At 40.8% G+C, this 13,075-nt stretch overlaps 1 protein-coding gene across 1 annotated transcript in view; it reads left to right on the top strand.

The window, feature by feature from the left end:
• Positions 1-9,668, top strand: part of LOC119503182 (sodium/potassium-transporting ATPase subunit alpha-3) — a 60,577-nt gene extending 50,909 nt beyond the window's left edge. The window contains exons 17-23 of the mRNA XM_037794782.1: positions 1,008-1,162; positions 3,325-3,448; positions 5,079-5,224; positions 5,427-5,557; positions 6,941-7,042; positions 7,273-7,364; positions 8,214-9,668. Coding sequence (XP_037650710.1) covers positions 1,008-1,162; positions 3,325-3,448; positions 5,079-5,224; positions 5,427-5,557; positions 6,941-7,042; positions 7,273-7,364; positions 8,214-8,242 — 779 coding nt within the window. The 3' untranslated portion in view covers positions 8,243-9,668. The remainder of the gene's footprint in view (positions 1-1,007; positions 1,163-3,324; positions 3,449-5,078; positions 5,225-5,426; positions 5,558-6,940; positions 7,043-7,272; positions 7,365-8,213) is intronic.
• The last annotated feature ends 3,407 nt before the right edge of the window (positions 9,669-13,075 follow it).

Below are 13,075 nucleotides of genomic sequence, written 5' to 3'. Positions count from 1 at the left end.
GCCATGTTGCTCTGCCATGTTTCTACAGTAGCCCAGAACGGACAAACCAGACTCTGTTAACTTTTCCTGCTTGGGCCGGAGTCAATAACGCTACTCGTTGCTCCCGTCGCCGCTGCTCTCTCTCTCTTGCTTCACCACTCACTTCCCATGTACACACACACTCTAAGCACTGGTTCTGCTCCAAATGACCCATGCTACTCTTACAACAAATGGCTCTAGAGAGGGCCATTCACGCTTTACACACGGGAGAGGTTTCAGTTGGTGGCAATCTCCTCACCTCACTGCTAGATACCGCCAGATCCTACACACTGCACCTTTAACGATTCAGAGGATTACATTTTAAAATGCCGTTAGCTGTATGCTGAAAGATTTTGTATCTTCTTACTATCTATTTGTTGTTAAGTCTCTCTTAGTCTTGTTTTTACCAGAATAATATAATGCACAGTGAAAAAATGCTGTCAATAAATAAGATGGAAGGACATTTATGAATACTATGTTAATGAGTTTATAATAATAATAATGATAATAATAATGTATTTAAAGAGCTAGTGGTGTTGACTTAGGTGTGGGGTCTACTTCACCTCAAGTAGTATTTCATCATTCTTTTTGCAGCAGAAAGCTAAGGCTTCTGTGTTTTGCGTCATCCCGTTGTACGCTCGTGATGATGTTGTGAAGTTACATGCGGAACGTAGCGAAACCACCAACGCCTTTGCACTGTGCTCATAAAAATTAGCATTTTCAAAAACCAAAAAAATTTACATAGTACAAATAATGTTAGTTGTGTTGAAAAACGTTTTCTTCACGCTTCTACAATCAAAATTGTTTAGGAAAAATATGTTTTGCGTGTTTATTTATTCAGATTTGATGAAAACAGTTGTATTTTTATTTTTCTTAATTGTTCTTCAGGATTTCTAAATAACCTGGTATACCGTAACACCATCCAAGCCTAGTTATGGATTTCACCTGTTCAGCAGTCTGAATTTATTTATACACCTTCATCCTTACAGGCCGTTTGATCTTTGACAACCTGAAGAAGTCCATTGCATACACTCTGACCAGCAACATCCCAGAGATCACCCCCTTCCTGTTCTTCATCCTGGTCAACATCCCACTGCCTCTGGGCACCATCACCATCCTCTGCATCGACCTGGGAACTGACATGGTAAGAGACACTAATATACAAACTGAAGCTCACATACTGTAGCATGAAGCTCCAATGGGTTTATGTCCAGTCAGGCAATACAAAATGCAGCAGCCAATGTGTGACTCACAGGTGGCCCCACACACTCAGCTCTTTTACATGCTCGTATGCTTCAACATTCATGCCTGCACAGTGAACCAGTCAAGTTCAGCTGTACACAGACATGTGAACTGTAGACATGTCAGGCAAACTATATACAGTAATACCTGGTAATTATTATCAGGGCTACACACAGGTGCTCAGTCAAGTAAGAATGGTCAGGTTTTGCTGCATAGATAGCTGGGTAGAGTAGGCAAATACTGTACTCAAGTAAAGGTACTGTCACTTTGCAAAAAAAACGTACTCAAGTACAAGTAAAAGTAGTTATCAAAATAACGACTTGAATAAGATACCAAAAGTATTTATTCAAAAAGTTACTTGAGTAGTGAGTATCTTATGAAATAATAAACACCAGCACACTACTGTTGATGATTTTTCTCTTATAATCTACTCAAGTAAGAGTAAAAAGTATACTGCATTAAAACTACTCTGACAAGTACAAGTTACTCTAAAAAGTTACTTGAGTTAATGTAAAGGGGTAAATGTAATTAAAGCTGCGAGCAGCGATGAAGGGGCCCTCGCACCTCCACGCGCGTCGGGGGTACTGGCAGGATGACGATCGACGTGGCCAGGCGCAATGAAACCGGAACTCTGATGAGCGCAATGACGCCTGCCAAAACAGTCTAAGACAAACGGTTCATGAGTTATGAAAGGGGGCGGGGCTAACCTTCACCAATGAAACAGGAACTCTCTGCTGAGTGATATGACACCTCCTACAGGAGTCTACGACAAATGGTTCATGAGTTATGAAAGCGGCGGGGCTAACGTATATGTACAGTGGAGTTACAACAACTTCCTGTTTCATGGCGAATGGCTCAAAATGGCCGCTGCGCCACGGTCAGGTCGTTCAGTGAAAGCTCACCATTTGAATAATTTTCATCCTCAAGGTCTTAAGATGGTCCTGACCAAATTTCAAGTCGATCTGATTAAATCTGTAGGAGGAGTGCCTTAAAGTACACGACCTATAAAACGCCAAAAATGGGCGAAAATCGCACATTAAATTAAAAATGGCTGACTTCCTGTTGAGTTTTGGGCATACCTCCAAGAGGCTTTTTTGTGTGTCTCCACATGTTACATCTGTCTGCCAAATTTCATACATGTAGGTGAAACTGGAGCGAGGGGCTCAATTTTTTCCAACTTTCTAGGGGGCGCTAGCGAGCCATTTTGAAACACCCAAGCCCGAGACCCTTAAAATATAAAATTTCTTACCCCGTCTAATAAGTGTGCCAAGTTTAACAACTTGTTAAGCATATTAAGGCCCTCAAAAAGGCAATTCATTTGCATGAAAAAGAATAATCTTTACAGTTCCAATAGGGCCTTCGCTGGCCCGACGTTGTCTAATTACTCATTACTAACCACCTTTGTAAATAACATAACATGAATTGGGAGAATAAAATCCAGGTATATAGATACTGAATGCAATTTGTGGTGATTTTGATGTAATAGAGCCAGTCATACTAAAACAATTTATTGATTCATTTCCAAAAGTTGAGGGAATTGTGGATGGTTGGGTTCAATGAGAAGCTTGAAAGTGAGACAGAATAAACAGATGGAGAAACGGTAACATCCGGGCAAATTCTGATATGATAAGTTGTCAAATAGCAAGCAAAGCTCAGTGAAAACAACTAATTGATGTATTTCCCTGTAGCTTTATCAAACCCTGCAACTCAAGCAAATATTCATTCACTTGCACCCCCACACTATCTACCAGTAACCTGCAGGCAGACCCCTACAGACTGGAGAGATATCAACTTTAACACAATCCCCCATTTGTCACATTATTACCTGGCCATCATAAAAAGATCATACCACTGAGCATACCACCGAGCATCACGATGAATTCAAAATTGAATTCAAAGTTATGACTGAAAGGTATGTACACAAAACGGACACTAGGTGGCAGTGTGGGACCATGTTCAAATAAACCAAAGCAAAACATACCCAGAAATCAATGCTTTCACTGTAAACAGCTGCTGACACATAAAATCACATTAAGAGCAATGTGTGTCTGTCTCCTCCGTCAGGTTCCAGCCATCTCTCTGGCCTATGAAGCAGCAGAGAGTGACATCATGAAGCGCCAGCCCAGGAACCCACAGAGGGACAAACTGGTCAACGAGAGACTCATCAGTATTGCCTATGGACAAATCGGTAGGTGCCATCTTTGTGTTATTCAACATACAATTCAGATGAGTGTAAAAGGTGCTGTGTATAGCACTTAATCACCAATCAATCATTAGTGCTATATTTATTGATTTTATACGTTTAACACGTTGTACATACTTTACTGAACCTTCCCCCAAACTATTTTTTAGATATTTATATTTATATAATTATGTATATATATATTAGAGCTGTCAAAGTTAACACGATAATAACACGTTAACGCAAATTTATTTTAACGCCACTAATTTCTTTAACGCATTAACGCAACTTGCGATTTTGAGGTTGTAGCGGCTCAGTTTTAAAGCTATATGAAGATACTGGCATCATAGTAAACTAGAAATCCTCAGGGTAAATAATTCTACAAACTTACACTAAATTTTGGCGAGAATAAACGGTCATGTCCATTTCCAAAAGGGTCCCTTGACCTCTGACCTCCAGATCAGTGAATGTGAATGGGTTCTATGGGTACCCACGAGTCTCCCCTTTACATACATGCCCACTTTATGATAATCACATGCAGTTTGGGGAAAGTCATAGTCAAGTCAACACACTGACACACTGACAGCTGTTGTTGCCTGTTGGGCTGCAGTTTGACATGTTATGATTTGAGCATATTGTTTTATACTAAATGCAGTACCTGTGAGGGTTTCTGGACAATATCTGTCATTGTTTTGTGTTGTTAATTGATTTCCAATAATCGATATATATACATACATTTGCATAAAGTAGCATATTTTCCCACTCCCATGTTGATAAGAGTATTAAATACTTGACAAATCTCCCTTTAAGGAACATTTTGAACAGATAAAAAATGGGCGATTAGTTATGGACAATCATGCAATTAATTAGATATTAATAAATATATTATAATCGATTGACAGCCTATATAAATAAATTAAAAATAAAAGCTAAAGTTAAAAAGGACTTTGATTCACAATGTAAATAAAAATTAAGTAAATAAAAAATAATAATAATAATTTAAATAAATTAAGAAGACAGTCGCTGTAATTTTTAGATATTAGTGCAATTATGGTCAACATGCAAGACCATTGGAGAAAATCTCTTTAATGGCCACAAATCTGTCCCATGCACAAAATGGGTTTTGTTCATAACAGACTGCAAATCTGATAAGTTTAAGTTCTGTTAGCTCATAGCATGCTACCATGCCCAGAGTGTTCTTAGACAATGGTAACCCAAAGATATTGGCTATCTGACTGCATCCTGATACCAACATGACTCCACTGACTGCAGTCAACAACGCCATCAAAAGGTTGTGCGGTGAAATTTGTTTTTCTAATCCACAAATTTTAGTGCAACAAATCTAATATTTTTTCAGTAAATACTGGTCAATTCCCAGAACATCCATGCTCCTTTCTATTTTACTCTTTTTACAGAGTCTTGAAGTTTTTCTCTCATCACATCATAATGTTCAATGATTGATGATTATATTATATTATATTATATTATATTATATTATATTATAATATATTATATTATAATATATTATATTATATTGTATTATAATATATTATATTATAATATATTATATTATATTATATTATATTATATTATATTATATTATATTATATATGGGTGTAAAACTCTGTGTATGCAGGTATGATCCAAGCTCTTGGCGGGTTCTTCGCCTATTTTGTCATCATGGCTGAAAATGGTTTTCTGCCGTCTGTGCTCGTCGGCATCCGGCTCAACTGGGACGACCGCTCCACCAACGACCTGGAGGACAGCTACGGCCAGCAATGGGTATGACTGAGCTGACACAATATCAGTGTTCTCCTGCTTCCATATATTGAGTGTCATGGTGTAATATCAGGTTACTCACACAAAGCTCTCAGAATATTTCTTTCACACATTCATTTGATAATAGTAATCTCTGAATGATAAACGATAGACGAAAGAGTAGCAGCATCGCCAACGTGTTGTGTTTCTCTCTTCCTCTGTACAGACATATGAGCAGCGTAAGATTGTGGAGTTCACTTGCCACACAGCGTTCTTCGTCAGTATTGTGGTGGTACAGTGGGCAGATGTCATCATCTGCAAGACCAGACGCAACTCTGTGTTCCAGCAGGGCATGAAGTAAGTCAGAGAGTCTTTCTAATGCTTCTGTACATACATTAGAAGGCTGGAGGGAGCTTCAGACTCATACACAGTTTGATCTGTTAGACAGGTAACCAACCTGTAATGTAGCTGATGATGGAGAAAGATAATGTTTGTTCATCCAACACATCAGACATCTCACCTCATTTTGTTCGATTTAAAAACAACAGATGTCTGCCTTCTCTCTAATGTAATGGAACTAAATGCCACTCGGCTTGTGGTGCTCAAAGCGCCAAAAAAATACATTTGAAAAACTCAACAGCGATGTCTCTTTAGAGAAATCACGACCCGGTTAGACTACACCCGCTAACCGTATCACCGCGCAGAAGGAAGCGTGAATCTCTATCATGGGTGTATTATAAGAACTGGATGCCGAACCCCAAGATTGCACCTATTCAGTCCAATGACAATTGCTCGCCTGCTGCATATGCCAAAAAAGTTGTTTAGCTTCCAGGTTCACTTCCGGGGTATGCGGCCCACCGAATCTATCCCGCTGGCCCCACCCACAAGTTCCCACTTGGCCCATAGACTTTACACTGTGATGACGTCACAGATGTTTGAATCTCTTTTCTCAAGGATAAAAAATTCATAATAAAAGAGTCATAATTGACTGTTTGCAGTTTGACAGTTTGAGGTGTCTTGTCATCTCTGGGAAAAATGCTTCCTTGATCGGATTTTTCGCTGCAAAACCGCAAGGCTGGCTAAAATTAGAATCAAGGCAGCGCCGTATCCAGATCTTATTATACATCCATGATCTATACTTGATATAGCTAGCTCCCCTAGCACTACTGAGCTAGCTAACGTTACAGCTCAGCATTAAAGGGGAACTACGCCCATTTTCAGAATTCAGACATGTTATTCCTACGGTCTAAGACAGTCCAAAAAATATTAATAAACATGAACAACTCTCTCCCAAATCCAAAAACTAGAGTGCTAAAACTCAAACTTGTGATGTCATAAGGTATAAAGTGTGGAGCTGCTCCATAGACAATGAATTGGGAAAGATGTTCTAGATGACACTGAGAGCAGCCAGGGTGATGTTCTGAGTATACGGGAACACAACTGAGAACACTACAATAGAATAAAGCTCATTTAGGTTTAAAACAGAAAAGAGACATTCTGTGGGTCTCTCATTCATTGTCTATGGAGCAGCTCTAATCACATCTAGAGCACAGAGATGCCAGACGACCCTCCAAGTCTTTTCAGTGGCATTGATTCCTCCCCTCACTATGGTTTTATTTAGCATTTCCTCACTGTCTTCACATCTGTTACTTTGCTTACTTCGTCCGCTTTCATCCCTCGTCTTTCTACTACGTGTGTGCTGTATTTAACTCCTTTCTTTCTGCACTTATTGTCTTGCAGGAATAAGATTTTGATCTTTGGCCTGTTTGAGGAAACGGCTCTGGCTGCTTTCCTGTCCTACTGCCCCGGCATGGACGTGGCACTACGGATGTACCCGCTCAAGTAAGTAACACATCAACACACCATCACAGTACCATCATATGCTGTCCTCCATGTTTACTGTCAGTAGGAATGAACTGTATGAAGATTGTGTTGATGTAATGTGATTACTATGTCCTGAAATCACGATACACTTTGACTTGTAAGAAAGCTAGTGAGTGTTAATGAGTACTGTGTTCTTCATTACTGTCTGACTGCTCTCATTCTCCATCATTCCCTGCGTCCTCTCTCAGGCCCAGTTGGTGGTTCTGTGCGTTCCCGTACAGTTTCCTCATCTTTGTTTACGATGAGATCCGAAAACTCATCCTTCGCCGAAACCCCGGAGGTAAGAGAACACACACATACGTGCTCACACATACATGTGTACGTGTACTATTTCAGCTGCGCAGTAGTTTCATCCATAGGTGCACTGAACAAACTCAATGTTTCTCGAGCAACAAGAATTTCTTTGTGTGAACCTGCAGCCTGAAAGTTGCCTAGTTTTCATATTTACTAGGGCTGTCAATCAAAATGTACCTTAAAGAGAGATTTGTCAAGTTGATAAAAATACTCTTATCAACATGGGAGTAGGCAAATATGCTGCTTTATGCAAATGTATGTATATATTAATTGTTGGAAATGGATTAACAACACAAAACAATGACAGATATTGTCCAGAAACCCTCACAGGTACTGCATTTAGCATGAAACAATATGCTATAATATGCAATAATGGCATTAAAATGAATTTGCTTTAATTTGACAGCCCTAATATTTACTAAATCCATTAGACAGAAAACAGAGTTGTGTTGGCCTCATCAGACTGCCACTAACCTCTAGTAAACAATACAGTATATACACATTAGTAGCATGTCATTGTGAGTAATATTACACAGATTATTATTACATGTCAGTATAGTGGTTCTTTTATGGTGAAAAGAAGAACAAATTACAAATATAATGGAAAAAACATGACATTAATAACAGGTCACAGATTAATCATTTCTATTTTTAGTGCAGCTGCATCTGGTTACAACTTTTTAGGACATTGTGCAGGATAATATCATCCAGGACCTGATCATTCAAATCATATTTTTGCTCTGTCAATCAACAAATTGAATAGTTTGATAGATAACTCTTTTCTCTTTCTCTTTCTCCTTGTTTCCCTCTTTTTCTCTCCTCTACATCTCGACAGGCTGGGTGGAAAAAGAGACATACTATTAAATTATCAAAGCATCATTTACTTCTCACCCCGTCCTCCCCTGAACTCATTTCTCCTTCTCTATCTCCCTCTCTCTTTCCTCCTTCCCTCCATCCATCCCTCCTCTCCTGTCAACATACTCAAACTGTACAAGAAAATACTGTCTACCCTTCCTCCTCCTCCTCCTCCTCCTCCTCCTCCTCCTCCTCTCCATCCTCATTCCCTAAAGAAACAAAACACGCCAAGACGACGCGAGGGACCAACGACAGAGGAGGAGAGGATGGGGAAGGGGTGGGTTTGTAAATCCTGTCCTCTCTGTCCCTCTGTCCCCTTATTTTATACCCAAAGTCTATACAGCACTAATCTGCCAGTAACACTGTTGTGCCGATGCTTATTACTGCACTCTTAATACAGTATGTGTACTCAAACCACACCGCTGTGTGGAACTGAATAAAGAGTATAATTACAAGAATAAAGACACAAACCTGACTGTTCCACTCCGATCACTCTTGCCAAGCAGAACGACAACATGGCAGCTCCCGTCTAGACTCCCAACTGCCAATTTGAGCGGGTGGGTGGCGCCTTTTTTTTAGTTTTTTAGTTTTTTCCTGCCAGAGAAAAGCCACCCAGATCCAGCTCCTCAATCACTGCCATTCGCCAACTACGACTTCTTCCCTCCCTTTCTCTCTTTCTATTTCTATGTACTCACTGCCAACCTCCTACTGCCGCTCTCCCTCCTCCTCCTCTCCTGTCAATAAAGAATCAATCTCACCATCAAACTTAAGCACTCACTCACGCCCTCAACAGGGTGGAATAAAAGCTCTCTTCCTCTGACTCCTTCCCTCCTTCTCTGTCGCCTTCCCTCCTCCTCCTCCTCTTCCTCCTCCTCCTCCCCACGTGTTCTTTTCTGCTCGTGTTGTTGTTGTTTTCTAATAGACGACTGGGTGTTTTTTAAAAATCAAAATTGTTCGTAAAAGTTTTCTTTCTTTTTTTTAATGTTGGGAGTGGGTCTGAAAGCTGCTTGTTTTCATTTGGACATGACAAAGCACACTGTCTCCCTCTCCTCCCTCTCTTCTTTCTCTTTCACACTCCTCCTTTACCCCCCCCCCTCCCCCCTCCTCAACCTGCCTGTCTATCTGTCTGTCTGGTTGTGAACAGCGTGCAAACCCTCCGTCCTTGTAAACATCCACCCACTTTCACTACCTGCCTCCTCTTACTCTCCCGCCCTTCCTCGCCCCTGCCCACGACCCCCAACCTCACCCAACCAACCCCACCCCTGTTAAAAAAAATACAATCTTTCTGTGTCCTCGGAAAAAGAGATTTCTCTCCGATTTCATTATTTAAATCAGTGGAAATATGGAACAAGGCACTGTACCTTAACTTGCAAAACAGCAGCAAAAAAAAAAAAGCAAAGCAAATGAAATAAAATAGAAGGATCTCTCTTTTTCAGCTTGGTCTCCAGTTTGTTTTTGTGTGGAGTTTTGTCAGAAAATGGAAATAAATGCTGTGTGACCAACTCTTAATCATAGCAGTAGTGTCAAGTCATCTGTTTTCTACCTTGAGAGTTTCAACACGTCAGAGGAAATGTTAACACATTACATGTCTAGACATGCCAGTAAGTTAGTACAGGGGTTCTAAAACTGTGAGATTTTCATGTTTTTTTATTATAAAGCAGGCTTAAGTCCCATATAAATACTGTGAAAGTATCGAAACACTCAACCCACTGGGAAATACACACAGCCCGTATTCAGAAACTCTGCGTTTGAAACAACCTGTCAGGATTTCTGTCCATTTGTGATGTCACAAATATACAATATTTAGACCCTTTACACAATTTACACAATAAACGTAAACATTCTAAATGTGTCCCAGTTTATTCCTGGTTACAGTGTATGTGACTGTCATCAGCTGACAGGAAGTACACATGGACCCAAGCTGTTGCCTAGCAACGCAATTCCGTTGCCACTCCGTCAAAATGTGCTAAAACGGAGCGTTTCAGACAGAGGGTAAATACAGGTATATTCAAGCAGACAGTATGAGGGAAATAAAGGGTTTTGAACATTACAGCATGTAAATATGTTCTAGTAGAAACACAAAATACAAGTATAAACCTGAAAATGAGCACGATATGGGACCTTTAACACTGATTAAGCATAATGCTTACTACCATTTGTATTCTAAAACTTTTCAACCTACATACTTCAGACCTGTTTGATGGTGATAAACAGAAACACATTTCAATGTGAATCATGTTAACACCACTTTGTTTTGTCCTGATATTCAGGGCGCTTTGTAATCAGATGTCGCTTTCTGTAGTAATGGAATCTTCTACTTTATGGACAAATTTTGAATGGCGATTTCCTGCATTGGCCCAAAGTCAACTCAATTGACATGGTGAAGAAGTGACGTGTCGAATGGCAGTGAAATGGGTTTGCCATTGGACACTCGGTTGCGATACATGAAATCCACTAGATGGTGATAGCATGCTATTGGGGTGTCCATGAAGTGGAAATTTGTCCACTTCATGGACTCAGCCATTTTTCACACATTTTATACCCGAAAACGCACCAAAATTGGCACAGAGGCCCCAAATTGGACCGGGACCACCGCCAAGAGGTCCAAACAGGTCTAGATTGACCGATGAGTCCAACGCAAGCAATATAAACACTGACAATCAATCAGTCAATGTTAATGTATGGCCAGTGGACACATTGACCTTTCTTGACCTTTAGCCACTTAAGGACATATTTTCAATTCTGCCATGAATTTTGACTCCAAAATTGCACCACGTGATCTCTGCGACCTCTTGAATCAACTGACCTTGGATCTGTATTGCTACGATGACCCTGAAAGGAAGTAGCCGTGGTGGGGAGATAGAAGCCTGAAACACAGGATTCTGGATTAGAGGGTCAATTTTAGGTGCCCCTATAAATTTCACATCATTTAAAGCTATTTTAGCTGAAACATGACTGTCCATTACAAATCCTTTATAATGGTATTTTCCCTAACTTTCAACCCCCATTCATTTGTATTTTCAAATGGACATCTTCCCCCAGAGTGTACAAAATACATAGAGATGTGCAACCACCACAGGATTGCTCTAGAATGAGTGGAGATCAACATATTTCAGTTTCAACACTAGAAGCTCTAGAAAAAAGCTTGGTCCAAAATCACCCCCTCCCATCAAGGGCTCTCAGACTTGACTCTGCTAACACCCTTTAGAGGTGTGAAGATGGAGTCAGTTTTTTGCAGAGCAGCTAGAACCACCAAATCTTAGGTGCTTAATCTTGACCCCAAGACCTATCGCTGCTCCACATTTGGGACCTGTAGGTCCTCTGGTGCCCAGGCAATAGCCGTAAGAACTTTGAGAATTTTGGAGGAAAAATTGGGCGTGCAATAACTTTCTTTCTAAGGCACCCAGGGCGTCCTTTCTCCTTCCAACAAATGGGTGCACCAAATTTGAGCTCTATAGCTCCTCAGGAGCCCGAGCAGCAGCCTAACCTAAAATCCATAATTTTTTAATGCAAGTGAATTTGAAATGGACAAAATGTCCACTTAAAATACCTTTATATTGCCGACATTGTCTCACTTTGGGGGCTATTTGGGGCTCTTACCAAGGGTCTAGAGGCTCCAAAATTGGGTCAGCAGTTTGTCACACTGGGCCGTTAGAGGCCACAGTGGCTGCAGGTCAATCAGAGCAGGTTTTGATTTCATATTCTGCGATTAGGCTCATATTCTGACCTATACTCGGTCCAAAGGAGGCCTTCTCAACGTCCAAATGTGGATCAAATTAGACAACTTGATAAAATATAAGTCAGTTTGAATGTGTATGACATAATTAACTATAGTAACTCTGCCTTATTTGGCCTAATTTGGCCTAGTTTTACATGTTTTTTGCATTTTCCTACTGGTTGAGGCCTACTGTTTTGGTCTTGTTTAGGGAAGTGTGTTTTTGTACTTTCCTGAAGCCCAAACAACTTGAAACTCAGGACACTTAAACCACATAAACTGGGAAAAAAGGTTCAGAAACTTGTGTTTGGTGGATTATTTCTCTGTTGTTACAATGCTAATGGTCATTGTATTTTACATCGTTGGAAAGCCTGTTTATTTACCTTCACAATGATGTCCAACTTGTAAGGATCATGCATTTGTGGAATTGAGCAGCACAGCTGATTATGTGGGTAGCACCCAAGAAAAATTTGCCAAAATGCTCTGCCAATGGTAAACAGTGTATTCTCATAAGGCTACCAGGAAGCCTGCAATGACTGCCCTTAACCGTCAGGCCCGTTTGCGCTGGTGTCGACAACACAGACAATGTTACCTGAACATGTGGGGGAATGTCATGTTCAGTGATGAGTCCAGGTTCTGTCTGCCAAAGTTGGATGGCAGGGTCAAAGTATGGAGACGACGTGGAGAACGCTATGCTGATTGTTGCACCGATGGAGTAACAGCTTTTGGTGGGGGCAGTGTCATGGTGGGGGGGGCATCTCCCTCACTGGCAAAACAAGGCTTGTCATCATTGAAGGCCATCTCAATGCAGTGAGATATCGGGACGAGATTCTGCAGCCAGTGGCGATCCCATATCTCCACAATCTGGGACCTAACTTCATCCTCCAAGATGACAACGCTCGCCCCCACAGAGCCAGGGTTATCACAGACTACCTCCACAATGGGAGTAGAGGGAATGGAACGGCCTGCCGAGAGTCCAGACCTCAACCCAATTCAACACTTGTAGGATCAGCTTGGGCGTGCTGTACGTGTTAGAGTGACCAACACAACCACGCTGGCTGACCTGCAACCAATCCTGGTTGAGGAATGGAATGCCATCCCACAGCAACGTGTGACCAGGTTGGTGA

This window comes from Sebastes umbrosus, chromosome 15 (genome assembly GCF_015220745.1).
Source record: "Sebastes umbrosus isolate fSebUmb1 chromosome 15, fSebUmb1.pri, whole genome shotgun sequence".
Classification (NCBI taxonomy): Eukaryota; Metazoa; Chordata; class Actinopteri; order Perciformes; family Sebastidae; genus Sebastes; species Sebastes umbrosus.
This window is presented reverse-complemented; position numbering and strand designations above follow the sequence as displayed.